This window comes from Scyliorhinus canicula, chromosome 1 (assembly GCF_902713615.1).
Source record: "Scyliorhinus canicula chromosome 1, sScyCan1.1, whole genome shotgun sequence".
NCBI lineage: Eukaryota > Metazoa > Chordata > Chondrichthyes > Carcharhiniformes > Scyliorhinidae > Scyliorhinus > Scyliorhinus canicula.
This window is the reverse complement of record NC_052146.1, coordinates 42,067,892-42,095,305: the sequence shown is the minus strand read 5'-3', so window position 1 is coordinate 42,095,305 and position 27,414 is coordinate 42,067,892. Positions and strand designations below refer to the sequence as shown.

The 27,414-nt window shown below is 45.1% G+C and overlaps 1 protein-coding gene across 3 annotated transcripts in view; it reads right to left on the bottom strand.

Annotated features, from left to right (window-relative positions):
• The window catches only part of setd1ba (SET domain containing 1B, histone lysine methyltransferase a), a 202,779-nt gene that overhangs the window by 96,408 nt on the left and 78,957 nt on the right, over positions 1–27,414 (bottom strand). For all 3 annotated transcript variants that reach the window (XM_038789604.1, XM_038789594.1, XM_038789584.1), the window contains exon 8: positions 2,575–3,399. In XM_038789604.1, coding sequence (XP_038645532.1) covers positions 2,575–3,399 — 825 coding nt within the window. The remainder of the gene's footprint in view (positions 1–2,574; positions 3,400–27,414) is intronic.

Genomic DNA, 27,414 nt, shown 5'->3' with positions numbered 1-27,414 from the left:
TAGCTGGCTTGAGGGCAGCACGGTGGCCTAGTGGTTAGCACAACTGCCTCACGCGCCGAGGTCCCAGGTTCGATCCCGGCTCTGGGTCACTGTCCGTGTGGAGTTTGCACATTCTCCCCGTGTCTGCGTGGGTTTCGCCCCCACAACCCAAAAATATGCAGAGTAGGTGGATTGGCCACACTAAATTGACCCTTAATTGGAAAAAATAATTGGGTGATCTAAAAAAATTTTTAATGAAATAAAAAAACATAGCTGGCTTAGTAATTCATCACCAGATTTGATTTGTCTGCATCAACTATGCATCGTCTTCTTATCTAAATCCACTTATTATTCCTGGAATTTAGGAATTTTGCAGCACAGAAAGGCTGTGACACGACCCCCTCATGCCTGTGCCAGTTCTTTGAAAGAAGTATCCAAATCCTTCCCATTGTCCTGAAAATCTTTCCTTTTTTAAAGTTTTTATTCATTTTCCTTCTGAAAGTTACTGAATCTACTCCCACAACACTTTCATGCCAACTCGCTAGGTAAAAATAATTCTCATCCTCCTATTTTTGCAATTGCTTTAAATCCAGGTCCTCTGGTTTGTCAATCAAGATGACATCTGGGTGGGGAACATGTCTGGTGCACACTGCGGAGTTAGAATACTGCAGCATGCAGGGAAACCAGTACTTCCGGTCTTCCCATCCAAATCTCTGCCCCTCCTCTGCCTTTAATGAGCTTTGCAGGAGGAAGTCTTTTAGCTGCGAGAGATATCAACAACCATGATACAAGAATCAAAAATCCAAATATACTGGCATTGGAGGCAGCCCAGCCCAAAGATACCGGCACAGGCACCGGAACGTGTTGACTAGGGGCTTGGCACAGTAACTTCATTGCAGTGATAATGTAAGCCTACTTGTGACAATAAAGATTATTATTATTATTATTATTAGTGAATCTGTGGAATTCTTCACCACAGAGAGCTGTAGAGGCTGGGTTGTTCAGTATGGTCAAGGCTGAGATAGACAGATTGTAATCAGTAAGGGAATCAAGGGTTATGGGATCAGGCAGGAAAGTGGAATTGAGGATTCAATATCGGAGCAGTCACAAACTCATTGAATGACGGAGCAGACTCAACGGGCCGAATGGCCTATTTCTGCTCCTACATCTTATGGCCATAGTAAAAAGAAAAATAGAAATAAAAAAAATCTTGAGGCAGCAAGGGATTAGCAATAGCCTCATCTGATAATTTCCGGTTTGTTTCAGTTAATGTGTTCTCGTCCAAGTTTATTTCGTTGATAAGTGTGCCTCACACAGTAGCCAAACTATTAGCATGGTTTTCATAACTTTGTACATTGGCTGTCAAACAGAGCACCTGGAAACCATCACACTCGAGTAATAAAATATTGTTGAAAACCTGTGAAGAATTAGGCCTTTGCCAACTAGCATAATCCCAAGAAACAACCAAGTGAATACTTAAAAACCATGCAACAGTCCTAAAATGAGACAATCCTTTGATTTAATATACATCTATTCATGTTGAGCAATTAGTATGATCTAGTATGGTCATGTTGATCTTTTTGCTCTATTAAACAGTGCTAACTTTGTGCCGATCAGCAACATAAAAAGGATAACATTTAATTATGAAACAATTTAATTCTTACTTCAGAAAGGCTGCAGCCAGCTATTTTTGAAGTCCTGAGCATACGAAGCACAAATTCAAACCAAATGATCACAATCACCCAATAGGATATCCAGGCCTGGGTTTCTATTGTAATACTATTGTAATACTAAATAAATTAATGTCAGAATTAAGATAACATCAACCAAAGAGTCTGGGCTCCAATATCTTAACTAATCATCTAGCAATCTAAACATTCAAGTGCAAGTTCTTGCCTAGATAAGCTTTCAATAGGATAATCTATTTTAAGAAGGATGCACCTTCTGGGGCAGCACGGTGGCACTGTGCTTAGCACTGCTGCCTCACAGCACCAGGGACCCGGGTTCAATTCCGGCTTTGGGCGGCTGACTGTGTGGAGTGTGCACTTTCTCCCCGTGTCTGCATGGGTCTCCTCTGGCTGTTTTGGTTTCTTCCCACGATCCAAAGATGAGCAAGTTAGGTGGATTGGCCAAGATAAAATTGCCCTTCGTGTCCAGGTGTGATGGGATGAATGGCCTCCTTCTGCACTGTAGGGATTCTATGGTTCTATTCTGTACCTGTCAGTCTCGGGTACCGTGTGTGTATTGGGCTTCACTCTGTACCTGTCAGTGTCTGGTAAACTGTGAGATTTGCTACCAGCCTGTTATGTATCATACTGAGGTAGCAGCGTCTAAGAAGGTAATTCTGTATCTCCAGTTCCAACATTAAACATGCCTTGTAAAAGGGTGAAAGATATTTCTGTGTATACTCCAGAGGTATTATTCATGAGCAAACTCTTTGTGCAGTAACAGTATTAAAAGTATGGTGAATAGCAAGTAACAGCGACAATGACAAAATTCACATTATGAAAATTACAAGAAAAGAATGTCAGCATTACCTCTGAAATACAGGAAAGATTTCAATGTCAAAATGTAACTGCAAAAAGAATAGTTTACCTTTGCTTTACGTTCTTTCCTCTCCCACCATTCATCAAAAGTCCTAAATGCCACCATCTCAACCATTTTGCGATTCAAGTCGCGCTTCATTATGCTTTTTAGTTCCTTCATAACCGCCAGTAGGACTCCATCAATGGTGGCTTTGTGAGGATCCTCTTTCTTGACTTCATAACCAGGCGGTGGGACAGTGGGATCAAACTTTGGCAACGGTGTCCATTGCTGACCGTGAGCAAGACTTGAATTTATTAGATATGGGCGGTATGGTTGCATATTTCCAAACTGCAAGTTCATGCCACCAGCTATGAAAGGTGGGTAAAGAGATGGCCCTTGACCCTGCATCATACGGCTCAACATCTGAGTCTGCATCTGAAAAGACATTTGCATGCTCCCCCATTGGTTGCCTATGCAGTTCATTAGGTCCATGGACATCATTGGATACATATTGGGAGGGAATGGATGAAGGTGGGGAAGGAGTGGAGGAGGAGGAGGCGGCGGTGGTGGTGGTGGTGGCGGTGGAGGGGGTGGTGGAGGGGGTGGAGGTGGCACGCCAGGAGGGCACAAGTCTGGTCGAGAAGGAAGTGGAGGAGGTGGAACAGCAACAGTGGGATGGGTTGGTGGTGGTGGGGGAGGGGGAGGAAGCGGTGGCGGCAATGGAAATCCAGTTTGAGGTGGTGGGGGTAGTGGATGGAATCCTGGTGGTGGTATGGGTATAGCAGAAGCAGAGGAGCTGACCACAATAGTTTCCGAACATTCTGCACTGGTTATTGGACTCATAGTTGTTTCATCATCTGATATCTCCATGTCTTCCCCTGATGACTGTTGACTCTGTTGAAACAAGGAAATTAAAATAATTTTAATAATCGCACATTCTTAAAAAAAACGAAGGAAAGTATATGTACGGTTAAATAGTATATGCAAAATTATAGGACCTTTTAAAATTATCACATTATTTTTCTTGTACTGAAATAGTGATCATTGTTTAACTGAACATGATACAAATTGTAAATATTTTAACTGAAACAGTAATTCATCTTGCTACAGTATGCTTGATCTCAAATGATAAATTTGTAGGAATTAATCACAGAATCATAAAGGCATTAGAGTGGTGCAGTTCGATCCCGGCCCACTGTCCGTGTGCAGTTTGCACATTCTCCCCATGTCACACCCAAAGATATGCAGAGTAAGGGCAGCACGGTGGCGCGGTGGTTAGCACTGCTGCCTCACAGCGCCATGGTCCCAGTTCGATCCCGGCTCTGGGTCACTGACTGTGTGGACTTTGCACATTCTCCCTGCGTGGGTTTCACCCCCACAACCCAAGATGTGCAGGCTAGATGGATTGGCCATGCTAATTTGCCCCTTAATTGGAAAAAATGAATTTGGTACTCTAAATTTATTTTTTTAAAAGATGTGAAGAGTAGATGGATTGAGTAGGTGGATTGGCCATGCTAAATTGCCCTTTTATTAGAAAAAAATAATACAATCATAGAATCTCTACAGTGCAGAATGAGGCCATTGATGGCACATCGAGTCTGCACTGATCCTACGAAAGAGCACTATCTAGGTCCACTCCCCCGTCCACCCCTCCCTATCCCCATAACACCATAACCTAACCTGCAGATCCCTGTAAACTAAGGGCAATTTATCATGGCTAATCCACCCAACATACACATCTTAGAAACTGTGGGAGGAAACCCACGCAGACACGGGGAGAGTGTGCACACAGACAGTCCCCATGAGGCCGGGATTGAAACCGGGTCCCTGGTGCTGTGAGGCAGCAGTGTTAACCCTATGCCACCCTAAATAATGCTTAGGACGTTTATGTCAACTTCTAAAAATGGTCCTCAACTGTTTCCCATTCATTGCGGTCTTAATTTTATCTCAAACACCAACCTGACTTCGAACTATATTGCAGTTCCATCAATATTGCTGGATCAAAATCCTAGAAAGCCCTGCCCAACAGCAAACTGTGAGCATACCTACACACAGTGGACAGTAGCAGTTCAAAAAGGTGGCTCACCACCACCTTCTCAAAAGCAATTAGGAAAGGGTAACAAAGCTGGCCTGGCCAACAATGCCTACATCCCATTTTTTTTTTTTATAAAGGTTTTGCTTGGTTTACATTTTGTGATGTTTCGTACTGATTGGCTAATAAGGAAATGTTTAGGGCGGAATTTACCGCTGTTCACGCTGGCGGGAAATTCCAGTCCTACGCCGGCGCATGGGTTTCCCAGCGACGAGGCTTGCAGTCAATGGGAAATCCCGTTGACACCGGTGGGATTGATAGATCCCCCTGGCAGGCTGCCTCTGCCGCCAAAAAACATGTGGCGGGGTGGGGTTGGTAAATCCCGGCCTATAGTTCTATTTGGGAAACCTATAGGAATTTGTCAACATCCAGAATAAAACAACTTGACAGGAAGCAGCTGCATTAATATTAATGTGAACCTCATTAAGCATCACACTGGGAGAAGAAAGATATACAAAGTCAACATCTCAAAGCCTCATGGCTTCCAATACAGCAGTGCACAACACCGTATCAAACGAATTTAAAACTGTATTCAGCTTATGTATTGTACAATGACTTATACAGAGCTATGGACATTTTCACATGGAAAATTTTTCTTTCTCACATCCTCCAACTTGTGCAATTGTATATTGTGAAATTGATTTTCTAATCTTGAATGTGATTAGTTCACCAAGTTCCCAAAGTGCTAAATGGGGTAGATTTTGACTTTGTGCAACTGTGTATGATAGGTGCTGGCGAATTGGCAGCCAGTTTTGCTTCTCTCACAATCTTCATTGCCAGCAAAGCCAATAACAAAATGCACATTTATTAATAGGGACTTAATCACCGAGGTGCATACAATGATGCCATATACAAAATTGAAACAAACATTTTTTTAAAGTTTTTTTAAATTTAAAGTACCCAATTTTTTTTCCCAATTAAAGGGCATTTTTACGTGACCAATCCACCTACCCTGCACATCTTTAGATTGGGGTGAGGCCCACAGACACGGGGAGGATGTGCAAACGCCACACGGACACTGACCCAGGGCCGGGATCGAACCTGGGTTCTCAGCACCATGAGGCAGCAGTGCTAACCACTGTGCCACCGTGTCACCCACAGACAAAAGGTTACTGGAATTTCATGGGCCAGTAAGCTCACAGACAAGCCTATTTACAGCCCACAGCACAGAGCTTGCAATGATCAATGGGAACATATGTTCAGGTATCAATTCATTCACCAAAGATTCTACATAGCATGATGTCAAGATATGATTGGACATAGGAAAGACTTCTTCAGCCCTCGTTTTTATTTGCTAATACTTCTGTTGTTTCATTCTATTCTCTGATTTTAAGATAAAATAAATAAAATAAAAGTAAATTACATTAGCATAGGCAGTTACAGTGCACTACAAAATAGCACGGGATAGCTAACAGGCAGCTTACACTAACTTGTCCCTATCGTTTTGCAGAAGATATTTTAAGTTGTTAAAAATGTCTACGATTTCTCTTTTTGAACCCACAATGTGCCCTTGTACACAGTAGAATTATAATCCAAGATTTACTTTTACCCAATTTTCCAGAGCTCATCAAACTCCGTATAACAGTACTCATATTTCCAAAAATACACATCAAATCAAACATCCTCAACACCAAATACAACCCAACAATATCTTTGTGCAAATTTTAAAAATGTCATATCTATCTCGGAGTTATTCAGTCCACCACGTTACAACTATGCGGTTTTTCCAGATAACCCACAGCAAAGGTGACCCGTCATTGGCTAGCAGTGGGATCTACTGGTCCCACCATTGTCAACGGGGATTCCCATTGAATGCACCCCTCACTGCTGGGAAAACCATGGCGGGGGTGTGCTGTCGGCAGGTTGTGAATGACCAGAAAGTGCCAGCCTGTGTCTTTCAATTTAGGTGAAAACAAAGGGGTTGATATAACTATTCGAAATGAAATTAAAATCGCTTATTGTCACAAGTAGGCTTCAAATGAAGTTACTGTGAAAAGCCCCTAGTCACCACATTCCGGCACCTGTTAAGGGAGGCTGGTACGGGAATTGAACCGTGCTGCTGGCCTGCCTTGGTCTGCTTTAAAAGCCAGCCCCTGCTAAACCAGCCCCTATTCCAAAGCTAGGCAAAGAAATCAAGGGGCCTGTTGAGCAAAGTGCAACGTTCTCATAGCCAAGAGCAAAAAACAAGGGCAGCTGCACTTTCAGTTCATAGACTTGAAGAGAGAGAAGGAAGGTAAAAGAACAGCAGTTGGTGTGGTCAGTAGAGAGAAGAGGCTGCAGGTTCTTTACGTGCTGGCATGCACCAAAGCCAGATGTGGGAGGGAGGGAGACTGCCTCTAGATTCCGCAGCCATCGAAGGAATCAAAGCAGTGGGGGGAGGGTCAGAGAAGTCTTTACTGCTGGTAGTGGATTTCGGAAACTCTCCCGACAACTGAGGAAAGCACCAAGTGCCTGGAGACGGTCACTTTAATTTACTGCTTTGTGAAACGGGACAACATGACGGTATTGGAAGCCTGGACTGTTTGCTATAAGGACTGTAATTCTGTGGAGTGCGCAATGTTGATAAGTATAAAAGAGGAGCATTCCTTTCTGTAGTTTAAAATATAAGTTGTCATGGGCAGCACGGTGGCGCCGTGGTGAGCGGTGGCGCCGTGGTGAGCGCTGCTGCCTCACGGCGCCGAGGTCCCAGGTTCGATCCCGGCTCTGGATCACTGTCCGTGTGGAGTTTGCACATTCTCCCAGTGTTTGCGTGGGTATCACCCGCACAACCCGCTGTAATGTTCTATGTTCTATAACCCAATGATGTGCAGGGTAGGTGGATTGGCCACGCTAAATTGCCCTAAAACAACGAATTGAGTATTCTAAATTTAAAAATATATAAAAGTTGGATTAAAAAGTGTTCAATTAGTGTTTTTAGTCATTTATTACAATACAAATCTTAAAACGTGAAACCGTGTTGCATCATTCTTTTTAGCTACTAACTACAAGTTCAAAGCTCTTTTTAAACGTCATCAGACTCTATGGTGATTGTAGTAATACTATAATTTGAGATCATCTTTCTTGTGCCTTTCTATCAATGCAGCTTGTATTTTCTTTTGAAGACAAGTCTGGAATACCACCCACTAGCAGTTGGTGTGGCTTGGAGCCAGCATGGTCTTCACATTTCCTTACTAAAATGTCTCAACATCTGATTTCTCACCGAGAAAGCAAATCATTATCCTAACCCCCCAAAAGGGCATTGTTCCAAAGAGCTTCTACAGTAGGAGTTAATTAATAAGAATGGCTATGTAAATAGAAGAATGCGGATTCTTTTTTTTATAAATGCAGTAGAGAACTAAATTTCTGCCCAGACTGTATTTTGGGCACTACACGGGATATAGCTTATTCCAGGATAATCCATGATTGTAATACAGCTGCATCTGCTATCTGACAGATCTTTTCCCAATGACATACAAACAAGCATTTAAGTTGAATACCCTTTTTGTAATCAAAACCTGTGCTTTATCTGTCAAATCCACTGCGTCTGGTTACTTGTGCTGAACAATTCGTACACCAACTGATGACCTAGCAATCAATGCCTTCCATTAATAATATATTTACAAGGATTACTAGCACTGCCTAGCAGACACCTGGTTCTGTATATGGATCACCTAATTACTTCCAGACAATTGTTGTTCCAGTATACAGTGTGTAAAAGCTGTGAACTTTGCTCATTAATCTAACTAATTTAAACACAGATATGGTGTTGCACTAATGCAGAGGTAGGAACTCATTAGTGATCAAAATACCGGAAGGTTTCTCCACTACCAAGTACTATGCAATAAGATGACAAAGCAAAATCTATCCCTTCTAATTTATGGGGGCATGCATGCCAAGTTCATAAACGGGCAGTCATGCATATGATTAGAACAGCCCAGGTCCTTATTCCAAGGCTAGGTTCATGTTATTTCAGTTGAAAGACCATCAGTCCCTGGTATTCATGAGGGCGGGTGGATTCATTAACATATTTTTGTTCCATTTCCTGCTTGGCAGACAGCCAAATTACTCCTGGTTGCTGGCCAGGATGCTAATCAACCACAGCACGAGAGTGGCATGAAGGAGGCAATAGAAGCATGATTGAGAAGGGGAAGATGATCAGCAATCAGGAGGGCGGGGGCTAAAATGGACATTGGAAATTACATACAAGAACAAATTCTTTAGCTTGGATGTCATCCTGCATATGCTAAAATAGGGTTCAGGTGACAGATGAAAGCACTAGAATGTTTCTAGTTCAATATCTAGTGTAATATCAAATCCTCAACCAGACCGTTTCCTTCCAATTACTTCCAAGTATCTAAATGATTAATTTGACATAATATGGAGACTTGGGATGAACATAGGAATTTCAGATAGGTACGGGGCAGCACGGTAGCATGGTGGTTAGCATAAATGCTTCACAGCTCCAGGGTCCCAAGTTTGGTTCCTGGCTGGGTCACTGTCTGTGCGGAGTCTGCACATCCTCCCCGTGTGTGCGTGGGTTTCCTCCGGGTGCTCCGGTTTCCTCCCACAGTCCAAAGATGTGCAGGTTAGGTGGATTGGCCATGCTAAATTGCCCGTAGTGTCCTAAAAAAGTAAGGTTAAGGGGGGGGTTGTTCGGTTACGGGTATAGGGTGGATACGTGGGTTTGAGTAGGGTGATTATTGCTTGGCACAACATCGAGGGCTGAAGGGCCTGTTCTGTGCTGTACTGTTCTATGTTCTATGTTCTATAGGTATGTAGTGCCGTTAACCTGTATTGGTACTGTTTTGAAAGAATCCCGGGTTGACAGATTGTGTTAGTAATAAACCTTGTTTTAACATATCATATCCCTATTTCTTCATGCGATTACTCCTCGAGTGAGGTATCCTTTCCTCACTGTCTTACAAAATTAAATTAAATATTGGAGTTTTTTGTCCAATTTCCTAGACAATGTTGGGGTCTGGTCCAGTATCTTAATAGTTTTGAAGGGAAAACGTTGCAAATTGAATTATCAATGTGATGTAGATATTTAGTTTCTGGTCAACATTGTTAGTACTAATAGTTATTACAATCCTAGACCAGACCCCAACAGTGACTAGGATACTGGACCGAAACCCCAATATTTTAGTTTATATTAAGATTGTGTGGAAAGAATGATCCACTCAAGGAGTTATTACATGCAAAAGTAGGGCTTTGGTATTTCTAAAACAAAACTTAAAAAGAATATCATACAATTACCCCCATTAACACAACTATACAATTTGCCATTAAATAACAGAAACGTACAGTTCTTAATCCATTTTAAAATTAGCAGGGCAAATAATAATACTTGCTTTATAAAACAGTTTTGGCTCCGGTGGAACCCCTAGAGACTCTGGCTGAATATCTTCAAATAGTTGCTTCAACTTGGTTGTTTCAGCCTCTTATCTTCAGACAAGACTGTTCCACTTTAAAATATTACTTTTTTTAAACTATCCTATTAGGAAGGAATTGTGGACTCAGGGTCAGGGAGATCAGAATTCAGCTCATCTCTCTCTCAATACTTCTCCAACTCACTGCTTTCCTGGGCTCCACCCACTTATCTCCCCAAGCTGAAAAACAAATGATCACTGCTGGCTGCAAAAGCTAATAGAGGAACCTCCCCAATCTACATTTCTCTGGTCAATTTCACCTGCTGTTTCCGAGAAGTAAAACAAAATCATTTTTAAAACCATGAGCACTGCAGCCAAACACACCATACCCCAAGCTTTTTAAAAACGTTTTTATTAGGGTTTATTATTTTTATACATAACAGGGATGTAAGTAAATATACGCAAAAACTATATGCATCAGTTACAATTTATAATTTACAGGTGCCCAGCTTTTGATTTGTCATCCTAACCCCAATCCTCCCCGTTCCCCAAGCCGCAAGCCCCCCTCCTCTTCTTGCTATCGGGTGTGTTTTCTTGTTCGCTGGTTCATCAGTCCTGAACCTATTGGGTAGCGTAGTGATACATGTGTTACTTCGTGCTAAATTGTTCTGATTTGCTTATTTCTATTTACAACTTCTCGGTCCGGAGGAGGTGCCCCCCTCCCCCACCCCGTGTGGGGTGGTTGGGTTCTGTGTCGCCTTGTTCCCTTCCTCCCCTTCTGTTTGTGTCTGTGGTACCTCTGTGGGTCCCCCTCCTCCTGGCTTATTGACTGCTGGCTACAAACAGGTCTTTCAACAGGTTGGTGAATAGCCTCCATGTCTCATGTCAGCCCTCTTCCGAACCCCGGATGGTGTATTTTATTTTGCCATTTGGAAAAATTTCCAACACGTCAACCAGCCAGTCGGCAGCTTTAGGTGGTGCTGATCTCCAGCCAAGCAGGATTCTTCAGCGGGAGGCAAAGGCTAGGACGCCGGCCCTCCACCCCATTGAGAGTTCTGGTGTTCTGATACCACCAAGACCGCCAATTTCGGGCATGGTCCCACCCTCACCCCACAACCGTTGACATCGCCCGGAAGAAGCTGGCCAGAACCTGACAAGTCTGGGTCATGCCCAGAATATGTAGGTGTGGTTGGGCTGGGCCTCCCTGGCACTGTCCACATATGTCCTCCCCCTTCGGGAAGAACCTGCTCATTCCAGTTACCCCCAGGCTCATAACTTGCCCTAATACTTAGATGCCAATATTCCTAAATTCTTCTAATCGTCACAAGATGGAGGTGAAAAGAAGTTTTAAATTCAGGATATAGCATGGAGAAATAATATTTGATGTCACTCCCAGTAAAGACATGTCATATACCTAACTTAAGATACAATTAACTTGTTTTATTTTAATAAACTATAAGCTTGTGCAAAAACTTTGTCATTTCTGCACAGGCAAAGAATTAACTTAAGTCTCTGGAAAGTGATTAAAATGGAAATGTGTAGGAGTGTATGGCTATCCCATTAAAAGATATTCAGAATGCCACTCGTGGAACTTACAGATTTTATTTCAGGGTATTTACCAAAGCTGAAATTCAATGGTCAACCCAGACTCATTATCTGTGGAACTCAAAAAACTTAACAGAGGCATGGAGAAACTAGTTGATCACATGTCGATGAAAATTGCTAACATGCATCTTTCATTGTGTAGCAATGGCTTCAACTTTGAATCATTTGTGCATTGATCATGTGGTAACATGATCAAAACTGACTTCAGATAACACCACTTATTATTCCAATGGCCAGCCATGGGCAAAAGAGTCTGGGGACTAACAAGACACAAGAGGGACCATCATCCAACAAGACAACAGGCACCCTGTTCAATACAATCATTCCCAGATAGTGAGAAATTGACTAATTTATCTTCACCTGCAAAGATGCATCTCTATGAAACCTCAGCTACAACTCCATGTGGAACCAAGAAGCTTGCAATCCCCCTTTTGATCTTCAAAGATCCACAAAAGAAAACACATCAGGCCTGCAACACTTGCATCTTAAAATACTAATTTAAAAACATGATTTGCTTTTTTGTGATTCTGTTAAAACCCAAGTGCAAACTTTGACTCTAGAATTCATCTTTACTTGAATGTATTTGTCTGTGTCTGAGAAAATGAATGTTTTCATTGCTTTTACATTTTAGGGTTTTGTGTGAATAGTCATTTCTTTATCTTTTCTTTTGGTTTAAACTTAGCACAAATCCTGCTTCAGGTCTATTATTAAAAGTCCCAAAACTCAAAAAGGTTTTAAAATACTCCCTCTAAAATACACATCTTGTTGCAGACAACCAAGAGGTGATGAAGATGGGGAAAAGTTACCCACCACCTCTCCCTATATTTAGCACACTGTTGATTCACTGGAAAATTTTCTCTTTGTTACAACTGTCTACACTTTCCCTCTCTACTGCAATATCTTTTTATTCTATAAATTTAGAGTACCCAATTATTATTATTTTTTCCAATTCGGGGCAATTTAGCATGGCCAATCACCTAACCTGCACATCTTTGGGTTGTGGGGGTAAAACCCAAGCAGGCATGGGGAGAATGTGCAAACTCCACACGGACAGTGACCCAGGGCCGGGATTCGAACCCGGATCATCAACGCCGTAGTCCCAGTGCTAACCACTGTGCCACGTGCCGCCCTTACTGCAATATCTTTGACTGCAACGGTTTCTGTAGTATGTTAAGAGAAAAAGATTGGTGAAGACAGATCTAGGTCCCTTACAGTCAGAAACAGGGGAATAAAAATGGTTGACCAATTAAATATATACTTTGATTCTGTCTTCTCAAAGGAGGACATAAATAAAATACCAGAAATGTTGGAGAACACAGGGTTAAGTGAGGGAGAGGAACTGAAGGAGATCAGTATTAGTAGAGAAATGGTGTTGGGGAAACTGATGGGATTGGAGGCCGATGGGAATTCCCAGGGCCTGATAATCTACATCCCAGAGTACTCAGGGAAGTGGCCGGAGAAACAGTGAATGCATTGGTAGTCATCTTCCGAGATTCTGCAGATTTTGGAACAGTTCCTACAGATTGGCAGGTAGCTAATTTAACCCCACTATTCAAAAAGGGGGGTGGGTAAAATGGTGGCACAGTCGCACAATGGTTACAACTGCTGACTCACGGCGCTGAGGACCCAGGTTCGATCCTGGCCTCGGATCACTGTCCGTGTGGAGTTTGCACATTCTCCTCATGTTTGCTTGGGTCTCACCCCCACAACTCCTAGGTGTGCAGGGTAGGTGAATTGGGCACACTAAATTGCCCCTTAATTGGGAAAACAAAAGAATTGGGTACTCTAAATTCATAATGAAGAAATAAGGGGGTGGAGAAAAAAAAAAAGAGAGAATTGCATATCAGTAAGCCTGACTTCAGTCATGGGTAAAATTACAGAATCCATTAGCAAAGATTCCATAGGAGAAAACAGTGGCAGAGTCAGCATGGGTTTATGAAAGAGAAATCATGCTCATCAAATCTACTAGAATTCTTCAAGGATGTAACTCATAGAGTTGATGAGGGGGAGACCGTGAATGTGGTTTATTTGGACTTTCAAAAGGCTTTCTGCAAAGTCTCACATAAGAGATTAGCGTGTACAACTGAAGCGCATGGGAATAGGGCCAGTGTATTGAGATGGATTTTAAAAACTGGTTGGTAGACAGGATCATAGAGTAAAAATAAACGGGTCTTCTTCCAAATGACACGCAGTGACTAGTGGGATACTGCAGGAATCTGTGCCAGGACCCCAGCTTTTCACTATATATATATATTAATGATTTAGATGAGGGTACTAAATGTAATATCTCCACATTTTCAGGTGACAGAAAGCTGTGTGGGAGGGTGAGGTGTGAGAAGAATGCAGAAATCCTTCAGCATGATTTGGACAAGTTGAGTGAGTGGGCAAATGAATGGCAGATGCGGTATAATTTGGATAAATGTGAGGTTACCCACTCTGGTAGCAGAAACAGAAAAGGAGATTATTATCTGAATGGCCATAAATTAGGAGAGGGGAGTGTGCAATGCAACCTGGGTGACCTTGCACACCAGTCGCTGAAGGTAAGCATGCAGATGTTGCAGACAGTAAAGATGACAACTGGTATGTTGGCCTTCATAGCAAGAGGATTTGAGTACAGGAGCAGGGATATCTTGCTCAAATTATAAAGGACCTTGGTGGGACCATACCTGGAATTGTGTGTGAAGTTTTGGTCTTCTTATCCGAGGAAGGATGTTCTTGCTATAGGAGGAGTGCAGAGGTTTATCAGACTGATTCCTGGACTAGCAGGACTGACGTACGATGGGATATTGAGTTCATTCTCCCAGTGTCTGCGTGGGTCTCACTTCAACAAACCCAAAGATGTGCAGGGTGGATTGGCCACACTAATTTTCCCCTTAATTGGAGAAAAAGAATTGGGTATTCTAAAGATATCGAGTTGGTTAGGATTGTATTCGCTGGAGTTCAAAAGAATGAGTGGGGGCGGGGGGGGGGGAGGGAAAGAGAGAGAGAGAGAGAGAGAGAGAGAGAGAGAGAGAGAGAGAGAGAGAGAAAGAGAGAGAGAGAGAGAGAGAGGAAAGAGAGAGAGAGAGAGAGGGAAACCTCATAGAAACATATAAAATTCTAACACGGTAGGTACAAGAAGGACATTCCAGATGGTGGTGGTGTCCAGAACCAGGGGTCAAAGTCTGGGGATACAGTGTAGGCCATTTAAGACAGAGATGAGGAGAAATGTCTTCATCCAGTGAGTGGTCAGCCTGTGGAATTCACTATCACAGAAAATAGTTGAGCCCAAATAATTAGTATGTTTTCAAAAAAACAATTAGATATACCGCACTTGGGGTGAAGGGGATCAAAGAATATTTGGGGGGGGGGGGGGGGGGGGGGGGGGGGGATGCTGGACCAGGCTATTGAGTTGAATGATCATAATGAATGGGGGAAGCAGGCTTGAAGGGCCAAATGGCCTCACCTGCTCCTATGTTCTATGTTTCTATGTCAGTTGATAAAGATGGTCTCATAATCTACTTATTGAAAACTACAACAATGATGGACCTTTTTCATTCAGAAAGGGTCCAATATTATGGGATGTGTCTTCTAATCAAACTGAGAACTGATAGAAACCTACTGCCATTCATTATATTGGGTTACATGTTTGGCCTAAGGAATCAAACCAATGACTTCTTCAAGGTGAGAAGGCACTGTGTTCACAGATTTGAATTTCACATATTAAATGTTAAATGGCATTTAAAATCTAAATATAGGACTACATAGATTAACATGCAGTTGAAATTCTAAATACTAATTTTGTGACACTGGCAAACAACACCCCAACAAATTTCAAGAGGAGAAGGAATAAACCATGTTTTGTAGTGTTTATTTTTGAGAATGCAATGGTAGAGATTTCAACCCCAATTATAGTGATAGAAAATGTTTGCAGTTACTAAAAGAATAAAACTCCTGTCAAGGTGTTCTATACACAAGTCATCCCCAGGAGGCAGACTAGATTAAAGAAACAATAGATCTGAAAATCAGTATTTTATTTTTTCCTCAGAAAATAAAATCTTATGGTATAAAAATTACATATTCTCTGTATTCTATTCAATTATATGTAGTCATGAAAGAGTGATGAATATCAATTTTCAGCTTGCTCATGTTAAGATACAATCTTCAAAAGTTCACTAGGTTACACACTGCAGCACATCAGGTGTCAGATCCACTCCTTAGATCAAAGCATAAGTAACTTACAAACCGGGTAGTACACTCACAATTGAGTAGCTGTTGACACATTCTAAAATCTTTAAATTATTTAGCTTCTTTACTTCCTCATGAAACAAAAAACCATTGCATCCTTTATCTTCCAATGTACAAGGAGCTTCAATAGTTTTACTTGAAATACTGTTCACATTTTCCACAGACTTTAAAATAAAATAATGCACGTTACAACTTCAGAGATTTGCAACCCAACTTAGTCCACACAACTGGGAAGAGCATTGCATTTCTTGTACCCTATGTGCTTCTTCCTTGAATCATTAAATACATCCTGTGATCAGCTGGGCAAAGGCTTACACAATCTTAGGTCCAATTCCTGACTAGCCTGCTAGAAATGTGCATGTTTATGTTGTGTAAAGACTTGATTGCATTGCCATTGAAATTGAATAGTCTGTGAATATTCACACATCGGGCTCACACCTGAATCTTTCGATCAGTGGCAGTCACCGTTTCCACTCCCCAGCGCCACAAAAAACCCTGCTCCACATTTTGGACCAGAACTTCCAAACCCGGTTTGTTCAGAAATGTGGAGTGGTCTTCCATTGAACTGCTTCCTCATTGAACTGCACCGTTGGTGAAGATAAGCTACACACCAGGCGGGATTCTCCCATCGGGCGGCTAAATGTTGACGCCGGTGTAAAAACGGGAGTATTTTACTCCGTCGTCAGTGCCCATTCCGGGACCCCATTCTCCGGCCCACAGGGGGCTAGCACGGCGCTGGAGCGGCCCGCGACGCTCCAGATGTCGATCCCGGTGCCGTGGGGTCCACACATGTGCCGTTGGGGCGGTGCCAGCTAGCGCATGCACAGTGGTCTTCTTACCCGCGCCGGCCCCAACGCCAAATGGCGCAGGGCTACAGGAGCCGGCGCGGAGGAAACGAGGCACCCAGCCAGAGAGACCAGCCGGCCAATCGGTGCGCCCCGATCACAGGCCAGGCCACTAGGGAGGCCCCCCCGGAGTCGGACCCTCCCCCCCCCCCCTCCCCCTCCCCCCATACCCTTCAATGGCGAGATCCCGCCGGCTCAGGAGGATGTTAGAACGGCGGCGGCGGGACTCGGATTTTTTGTGACGGCCGCACGGCCCATCCAGGCCAGAGAATCAGCACATCGGCCTGGGCCGGAGAGTCGGCGCATACCTCGACCGGCACCACGCCGACCATGCCGGCGCTGATTCTCCGCTCTGCGGTTGAATTACGTCCCAGTGTCGGGGCCGCATTAGCTGCTGCGATCTTCTCAGTGCTCACAAAGACACTGGAAAGCTTTGGTTCACTTAAAGAGTATTTCAGCACAGTTTGAGGGGCGTGGGTGGGCTGTTTGGTGGTTGGGGTTTTAGTGTTCATGTTGATACGATTTAGGTTGAGGTAATGATGCAACAGATGGTTAGATAGGGGGCTATCCTCTGTTCAGTTTTCATGTCTATATTCACTTTTGCAGGCTCAGTATTGTCAGGGGGCGGGGGGGGGGGGGGGGGTCGTCTTCCCTTGGTTAGATTTTGATTTGTATGGTTGGGGATAAGAACCATGGGAGAGGGGGGAGAGCTGCAACTTGTTGGGCAGTTAAGTGTGATGGGTCCAGTACTTTTGGGGGGGGGGGGGGGGGGGGTGAAGAGTGGGAGGTGATTAGTGGAGGCGGGGGGGTTGTGGGGAGAACTAACAGCGAGCAGGAATCTTTCTTTATTTCACCTTTTGGGAGACCCCCAAGAAGGGTTGTCACCTGGAATGTGTGTGGCCTGGGGGACGACCCAGTCAAAAGAGCTCAGGTTTTTGCTAACTAAAAGAGTCTAGGGGCCAACTTGGTGTTTCTCCAGGAGACCCACATGCACGCGCGGGATCAGGTGCTTCGTCAGAAGGTTTGGGTGAGCCGAGTTTACCACTCAGGGTTCGACAGCAGGGTCCGAGGGGAGGTAATTCTCATTAATAAAAGGGTCCAATTTCGTTCAGAGAAGGTAATCGTAGACAGGTGGGAAATATACACTAAGTGGCAAAAGCCTTAAGAGTATTTTTTTTCAAACAAACAATTTTTAATGAGATATTTTTGGCATAACAAACAACCACAGTGCAAAAAACAATAAATTACAAAGAACAGTAATCAAAAAGCAACCGCCGACATCCGTCCCTCCAAGGCCCGCCTATTTAACCCCCTACTCTATACTACCCTGCTGACGATTAATTCTCCGCGATGAAGTCAATGAATGAATTTTCCAGGCCGAGAATGCTCGCTATGTCAGTTAACCAGGCCTCCGACTTCGGAGGCCTGGATTCCCTCCAAGCCAGTAATATCCGTCACCGGGTTACCAAGGAGGAAATGACCAGAACATCTGCCTCTCTCTCCTCCTGAACCGCCGGATCCTCCAACACCCCAAAGATCGCTACCCCTGGACTCATTTCCACCCTAGTCTTCAATACCCTGGTGTAGCCACCTAAGATGGACACTGGGCTACAAAATGGAGAACTGCTAAGGCTGCAGGGAGAAAACAGTCTTAGCAAGGACAAGCAGTTTGCAGAAGGCTAATTAGCATTCTGCACGTACAGAAACCAGTTTATGGCCAGGTGCAGAATCTCAGCTAAAGGTGTAAATGGCAACAACGATTTGCATAGTAATGAGGTGATCCAGATCTAGGCCCACACAATAGAAACATTTAGGTTTGAATGGATACTTTGAGTGGACGCCCAGACGAAACGGCACCATAAGTATCCATCACAAAGCACCATAGAGACCGCCCCACCCATCGAGAAGCGACCCTCAGATTGGGGGGTTTGGAAAATATCGATTGGGAGAAGACCCAATCGATATACAGCAGGTAGAGACCGCCCCGAAGAGGCACGGACTTTGGGGGGACCTATAAAAGTAGACCCCGCACATGGTCCTGTCTGTTGTTTGGCTCCGGCTCTCTGCTGTCTTCATCGCTTTGCTGATACATCGCATCCTGACTCCAGTTCCATCACCAGCCGTTGAGCCACCAGCCATCGAACTGTAAGTTTCACCACGACGCTCGCTACGTGAACCAGACTTGCTAGACCCTGACGACCTCTAACTTTCTGAGAGTGCAGACCAAGAACGGAACGAAGGCCTCGCTCCCTGACCTTGCCTGTTCCTGTTTAGATAAGTATTTAATCGTTTAGTTTAGAAGTAACTTAGTCTTTAGCGTATGCATGTGTATTTATTATATTTGTGATAATAAATATCAATCGTTTGAACTTACTAATCGGTGTACAGATTTATTACTTTGAACCTGACCTTGATATACTTGTGAGGTGTCTAGATACGGCACCTGGCAACTCCTGAGCTGAATTACATACACAGAGCTGTAGTAGTGTTAAGCACACGGCCTTTAAACGGAGGCGTGTTAATACACTCCAATAAAACGTTTTACAATCAAGTAAACGTGCAACACTGGACATGACATCCGCGAACCCCTGCCAATATCCCCTAAGTTTTGGCCATGCCCAGAACATGTGGACACGGTTCGCTGGTCCACCTGCACACATTACACACTTGTCTTCCACCCCAAAAAATCTACTCATCTAAGGCGGTGCACCGGGCCGCTGTCATGAGCACCCGGTGCACCACCTTAAACTGGATCAAGCTGAGCCTTGCGCATGTAGCGGTCGCGTTGACCCTGCTCAGCGCCTCCGCCCAAAGGCTGTCATCCATCTCAGTCCCCAGTTCCTCCTCCCACTTACGCTTCAGCTCCTCTGTATGAGTCTCCTCTGCCCCCATTAATTTTTTGTAGATGTCCGAGATGCTCCCTTCCCCCACCCATCCCCTAGACACCACCCTATCTTGAATCTCTCTTAGTGGCAGGAGTGGGAAGGATGGTACCTGTCTGTGCAGGAAGTCCCGCACCTGCAGATATCTGAAATCATTCCCTGCTCAGCCCAAACTTCTCCTCCAGTGCCCTTAGGCTAGGAAAGCTCCCTTCCAGAAATAGGTCCCCCACCTTCTCAATCTCTGCCCTATGCCATACCTGAAATCCCCCATCTATGCTACCCGGGGTGAACCAATGGTTGTCGCATATTGGGAACCAAACCGACTCCCTCACTGTACCAACAGATCTCCTCCACTGACCCCAGATCCTCAGGGCCGCCACCTCACCACGGGACTGGTGGAATATCTCGCTGGTGGGAACGGCAATGGTGCCGTTATCAGTGCCCCCAAGCTGGTGCCTCTGAATGAGGCCGCTTCCATCTGCTCCCAAGCCGCCCCCGTCCCCACCAGCCACTTCCTTATCATCGCAATATTGGCCGCCCAGTAATAATTACAAACCCCCCCCCCCGATTCCTCTCGAGCATCACCTTTTTCACCCGTGGGGACTTACCCGCCCAAACAAAGCCCAAAATGATTTTATTGATCCTCTTAAAGCGCGGTATGAAAATCGGGAGGCATTGGAACACAAATAAAAAACCTCTGCAATATCGTCATCTTAACCGTCTGCATCCTCCCCACCAGCGATAGCGGGAGCACATCACATCTCCGAAACTCGTCCCTCATCTGCTCGACCAGCCGGGACAAGTTCAACTTGTGTAACCCGCCCCAGTCGCGCGCCACTTGTATCCCCAGATATCTAAAGTTGTCCCTCACTGGGCAGCACGGTGGCGCAGTGGGTTAGCCCTGCAGCCTCACAGCGCCAAGGTCTCAGGTTCGATCCCGGCTCTGGGTCACTGTCTGTGTGGAGTTTGCACATTCTCCCCGTGTTTGCGTGGGTTTCGCCCCCACAACCCAAAGATGTGCAAGCTAGGTGGATTGGCCACGCTAAATTGCCCCTTAATTGGAAAAAATTAATTGGGTACTCTAAATTTATTTAAAACATTTTTTTTAAAGTTGTCCCTCACTAACATGAATGGTAGCTCCCCCAGTCGACTCTCCTGGCCTCTTGCCTGGACTACATACATCTCATTCTTCGTCATATTCAATTTGTATCCTGAAAACCGGCCAAATTCCCCCAGAATCGTCATAATCTCCCTCATCCCTGCCCCTGGATCCGCTACATATAGGAGTAAATCATCCGCATACAGCGATACCCTATGCTCCAGCCCCTAACCAGCCCTTTCCAGCCCATAGAAGCTCTCAGAGCAATTGCCAGCGGCTCTATGGCTAGCTCAAACAGCAGCGGGGAGAGGGCACATCCCTGTCTTGTCCTCGGTACATCTAAAATAGTCCAAGGTCGCCTTGTTTGTCCTTACACTAGCTTCCGGAGGCTGGTACAACAGTCTGACCCAATCGATAAAGCCCCTACCAAACCCAAACCGTCCCAGAACCTCCCATAGATAGTCCCACTCTACCCAGTCGAACGTCTTCTCCGCATCCATGGCTTCAACTACCTCTACATCCCTTCCTTCCGGGGGCATCATAATCACGTTAAGCAACCTCCTAATATTCGCCACCAACTGTCTACCCTTGACAAATCCGGTTTGGCCCTCCATCATCACCTCCGGCACACAGTCTTCAATCCTGAAGGCGAACACCTTGGCCAGCAGCTTAGCGTCCACATTGAGCAGCGGGATCAGCCTATAGGACCCACATAGCTCCGGGTTTTTGTCCCGCTTCAAGATTAATGAGATGGTGGCCTGAGACATCGTCGGGGGCAGCACCCCTCTATCCATCGCCTCGTTAAAAACCCTGACCAACAACGGCCCTAATATCCCCGAACATTTCTTGTAAAATTCTACCGGGAACCCATCCAGCCCCGGGGCTTTGCCCAACTGCATTGCCTTCAAGACCCCAGAGAGTACTTTGGCCAACCCTTAAGAGTATTGACAGGCAGAGGGATCTGGGTGTACAGGTCCACAGGAAGTGGCAATGCAGGTGGAGAAGGTAGTCATCGGATGGAGCATTGAGTATAAAAATTGGCAAGTCATGCTGCAGCTGTATAGAACCTTAGTTAGGCTACACTTGGAATATAGTGTTCAATTCCTATCGCCACACTACTAGAAGGATGTGGCGACTTTCGAGAGGCTACAGAAGAGGTTTGCCAGGATGTTGCCTGGTATGAAGGGCATTATCCATGAGGAGAGGTTGGATAAACTCAGTTTTTTCTCACTGGACCTTCTATCAGGTCGAGGGCCGACCTGATAGAAATCTTCAAAATATGAGGGGCATGGGCAGAGTGGAGAGTCAGGAGAATGTGCAAACTCCACACGAACAGTGATCCAGGGCCGGGATTGAACCCGGGTCCTTCGCGCTGTGAGGCAGCAGTGCTAACCACTGAACACGTGCTGGCCCTTCACAGATGCATATCAATGGAAAGCTAGGTATGTACACAAAGTACAGAAGGATATGCCAACAGCGTGGGTCCAATTCCCGTACTGCTTGAGGTTATTCAGGAAGGCTCTGCCTTCTCAACCTTGCTCCTCGCCTGAGGTGTGGTGATCCTAAGGCTAAATCACCACCAGTCTATGGTCCTCTGGGGTTGTGCCAACATTTACTATGTAATTTGACAGTTGTGTGTTATACCTATGATGAGCTTCCCTTTTCAGTTTCCCACCCTTGAACAGTACTCAATACTACCAAGTTGTCATAAAAGAGTATAACTACACAAAAATCTTTATTGTATACTTATAAATATCCCATGGAATTGTTCACCATCAATCAGATTGTGTTCTGTTTTATAATAACAACAGCAGCAGGGCAGCACGGTGGCGCAGTGGTTAGAACTGCTGCCTCATGGCACTGAGGTCCCAGGTTCGATCCCGGCTCTGGGTCACTGTCCGTATGGAGTTTGCACATTCTCCCTGTGTTTGCGTGGGTTTCGCCCCCACAACCCAAAGATGTGCAGGTTAGGTGGATTGGACACGCTAAATTGCCCCTTAATTGGAAAAAATGAATTGGGTACTTTAAATTTATTAAAAAAGTAACAACAGCAGCTTCAATCTGAACAAATTTATGAAGAAGCCACGGAAGGAGAGACGAAGAAGGGTGCCGAAAGACTGGTCAAATTGATTGCCATCGAGAAAGTTATTGAAAATAGTCAGTGCTGGCAAGGCAGAAAAGGATAGATCACTTGTGTAACACTAAGCTATTCAGACCAAAGGATCCCAGATTCAGTTCTCAGTCTGCAGTCTGGTCTGTGGCAGGTACTGTACCGTGCAGCATGGTAGCACAAGTGGATAGCACTGTGGCTTCACAGCACCAGGGTCACAGGTTCGATTCCCTGCTGGGTCACTGCCTGTAAGGAGCCTGCATGTTCTCCCCATGTCTGCGTGGGATTCCTCCGGGGGCTCCGGTTCCCTCCCACAGTTCAAAGACGTGCAGGTTAGGTGAATTGGCCATGCTAAATTGCCCTTAGATGTACAGGGTAGGTGGATTGGACACGCTAAATTGCCAAAAAGGTTAGGCGGGATTATTGGGTTAGGTGGATGAGGTGGAGGGCTTAGGTTGGTCAGTGCAGACTCGATGGGCCGAATGGCCTCCTTCTGCACTGTATGTTCTATGTTCCATGTTCTAATAAAGGTGAGCACAATAACTGACCCAGTCATTCTTGGGTGAGGATGGGGAAAATTAGGCAGGGCTCACAATCCTAAACACAAAACCTAGTTAGAGGAAGTGCCTACATAATAGTATCTGCATCAATTATGTATCTCCCACAGACAAACAAATACCAAGCACATTTAACGTGGTCACTTGGGCACGGAACTGCCATGAGCAATGGCACCACATCCAGCCAGGAATCAGCAATTTCAGCTACAGATAAATTGAAGGGGGAAGAAAATAAAAATTTTAAGTAGAATTAGTATTCCATGCAGCATTGTCCCATGATTGCTTTCATTTTTGATACTATGATCGGAAGTGCATGCAAATACTTTTTTAAAATATAAATTTAGAGTATCCAATTCATTTTTTCCAATGAAAGGGTAATTCAGCATGGCCAATCCACCTACCCTGCAAACCTTTGGGTTTTGGGGGCTGAAACCCACGCAAACACGGGGAGAATGTATGAACTCCACTCGGACATTGACCCAGAGCCGGGATCGAACCTGGGACCTCGGCGCCGTGGGGCAGCTGTGCTATCCACTGCGCCACCGTGCTGCCTCCTTCCATGCAAATACTTAACAACTTGGAGAAAACTTTAAGAGTATCAGAAATGGCTGATAATTGAAATCAAATTGGGAGGTGGCTTTGCTCAGACTCGCATGTCATTTCACTCTCAGCTAGCATGTCGCCTGATGAGCTGTTTGTGGATCGGTACTGAAGCAAGAGAGCTGGCAAGGAAGACCTTGATAGACCATCCACATAACACCAAGACATACAGAAGAGCCCTGGTTCAATTTTCAGTCGGCAATTAGCCGACGTTAGACAGGTGAACACAGACTCAGAATCCTTGCTACGAGGAATGGAAAAGAAAACTAGCCGGGGCTCCCAATCCCAATCATCAACTCCAGCCGGAATTATCAATACCACCATCCACTATACCAAACACTCCTTCCAGGAGAAACAGCCATAACAGTATTTCTTTCAATTTAACAAACAGTATCTGCAGCTCACCATGTGTTCTCTTCTACACTAGAGAGACAAAGCACAGATTGGGTGTTGACTTTGTGCAAGCATGACCAGGCTTCTAGTTCCAAGCCCTTTTAATTCTAACCCCCACCTTCACTCTATAGCATCTCTGTCCTTAGCCTCCTACATTGTTCTCATGAATGAAGCTCAATGTTAGCACATGGAACAGTACGTCACCTTTCTACTATAGACTTTTAGAGACTTCTGGATTCAATACCATGTTCAATTAAAAATCAGAAACATTGCTCCCATTTTTTCCAGAGAGCAGTTACTGGCACTTATTTCAATGTTGTCATTTACACCGCCTCTAGACTTATCTTTGGTTTCTTTTTTATCGTGTTACCAGCCACTTTTTCCTTGCATCCTCACACTTTTGTCATTTAAACAATCCTGCCTTCCACTCCATCATATACCTTCCTTATAGTTCTTTCCTCCCCTACACCAACCACCCCCCCCCCCCAAGTTTTCCTGTCTCTGTACTTGCTTAAAACATGTTACATCGCTAACCTTTTCCAGTTACAACTCACGTACAATCCCCTCCAGTGAGCCAGACACTGCCACCATCATCCATGACCCCTCCGAACGTAACCACTTACCTTACGCAAAGACAGCCTTCCCATCCAAGAGCAGCCGCTGGCCCAGGAATCAGGGAAAACACGCCAGTCTGAAGGTGAGACTTAAATTACACGGCTTCAAGACTCCTCTCCTCAGCGTCCCCCAGGCAAACATCTATGCGATTGAGAACAAGTTGGATGACCTCAACGTTAGACTTATCTCCCAGAGGGAAGTGCTGTGTGCTCTGCTTCACCGAGGCATGGCTTACTCAGGCGACACCAGACTGCACCATCCAACATGAAGGCTTCTCGATCCACCAGCTGGAAAGCACGATGACCTCAGGCAAGTCAAAGGGCGGGGGTGTTTGTCTATTCATCAACACCTCCTGGTGCTCAGATGTGGTGTCCTCTAACGTGCCACTGCTCCCCAGACCTACAATACCAGACGGTGAAGTGTCGTCCTTTCTACCTCCCACGTGAATTCACCTCTGTACTCATCACAGCAGTCTACTTGCTGTAGAAGGGGCTGGTTTAGCACAATGGGCTAAACAGCTGGCTTGCAATGGGCTTGTAACAGCTGGCAGAACAAGGCGAGCAGCACCAGCCTCCCCAAACAGGCGCCGGAATGTGGCGACTAGGGGCTTTTCACAGTAACTTCATTGAAGCCTACTTGTGAGAATAAATGATTATTATTATTATTACTATATCCAATCCCAGGTGGAAGTGAAAAAGCACTTGACGAATTACACCATCAACAACCAAGAAACAGACCACCCTGAAGCCCTGACAATTGTGGCTAGGGACTATTACAGCCTCAGAGGTAAGAGTTGCCTTCTTGAAAGTGAGCTCGCGGAAAGCGACGGGCCCCGATGGAGTCCCTGGGCGAGCACTCAGAGCCTGCGCAGACCAGCTGGCGAGTGTATTCGCAGATATCTTCAACACTTCACTTCTCCGCTCCGAAGTTTCCACCTTCTTCAAGAAGATCTCCATAACACTAGTACCAAAGACGACTACCGACCGTTGGCCCTGACATCTGTTATCATGAAATGCTTTACGCAGCTTGTCATAAGACGCCAGCCTTCCAGACGGTCCACAGCAGATGCTATTACCCTGGCCCTACAATCAACACTCAAACACCTCGACAACAAGGACGCCTACGTCAGGCTGTTGTTCATAAACTACAGCTCCACCTTCAAGACCTTTATCTCGACAAGACTAAAAAAAAACAAACTCTGCAATCTTGGACCCTGTGCTGTTGGATCCTTGACCTCCTCCTCAACAGTCCACTGTCTGTCAGGATAGGTAACAGCACCTCCTCCACACTAGTCCTGAACGCCGGGGCTCCTCAAGGATGTGCGCTCAGTCCTCTACTGTACTCCATATACACACGACTAGGTGGCAAGATTTAATTCCAATTCGATCCATAAATTTGCGGATGATACGACTGTGGTGGGCCGTATCTAAAACAACGAGTCAGACTACAGAAGGGAGATAGATCACTTTGTTGCATGGTGTACCGAAAACAACCTCTCTCTAAATGTCAGCAAAACCAAGGAACTGACCATCGACTTCAGGAAGCGTAGTATGACACACGCATCCATCTACATCAATGACTCCTAAGTGGGGATGGTCGATGGCTTAAGTTCCTGAGAGTCACCATCACCAACAGTCTATCCTCGTCCACTCACGTTGATGCAACAGTCAAGAAAGCCCAACAACGTCGCTACTTCCTATGGAAGCTAAAGAAATTCGGCCTGTCTGCATTGACTCTCACAAACATCTACAGATGTGCCATAGAGGGCATCCTATCGGGCTGCATCACAGCCTGGTATGGCAACTGCTCTGCCCAAGATCGCAAGAAACTGTAGATAGATAGAGAAATACAGCACAGAACAGGCCCTTCGGCCCACGATGTTGCGCCGAACTTTTGTCCTAGGTTAATCAAAGAATTTTGGACAATTTTGCATGGCCAATCCACCCAACCTGCACATCTTTGGACTGTGGGAGGAAACCGGAGAACCCGGAGGAAACCCACGCAGTCACGGGGAGGATATGCAGACTCCACACAGACAGTGACCCAAGTCGAAATCGAACTTGGGACCCTGGAGCTGTGAAGCAATTGTGCTATCCACAATGCTACCGTGCTGCCCTTAAGAAGTTAACCTACACTCCCTTATTCTACCCTAATTCATGTACCAATCCAATAGCCACTTGAAGGTCCCTAACGTTTCCGACTCAACTACTTCCACAGGCAGTGCATTCCATGCCCCCACTACTCTCTGGGTAAAGAACCTACCTCTGACATCCCCTCTATATCTTCCACCATTTATCTTAAATTTATGTCCTCTTGTAATGGTGTGTTCCACCCAGGGAAAAAGTCTCTGACTGTCTACTCTACCTATTCCCCTAATCATCTTATAAACCTCTATCAAGTCGCCCCTCATCCTTCTCCGTTCTAATGAGAAAAGACCTAGCACCCTCAACCTTTCCTCGTATGACCTACTCTCCATTCCAGGCAACATCCTGGTAAATCTCCTTTGCACCTTTTCCAAAGCTTCCACATCCTTCCT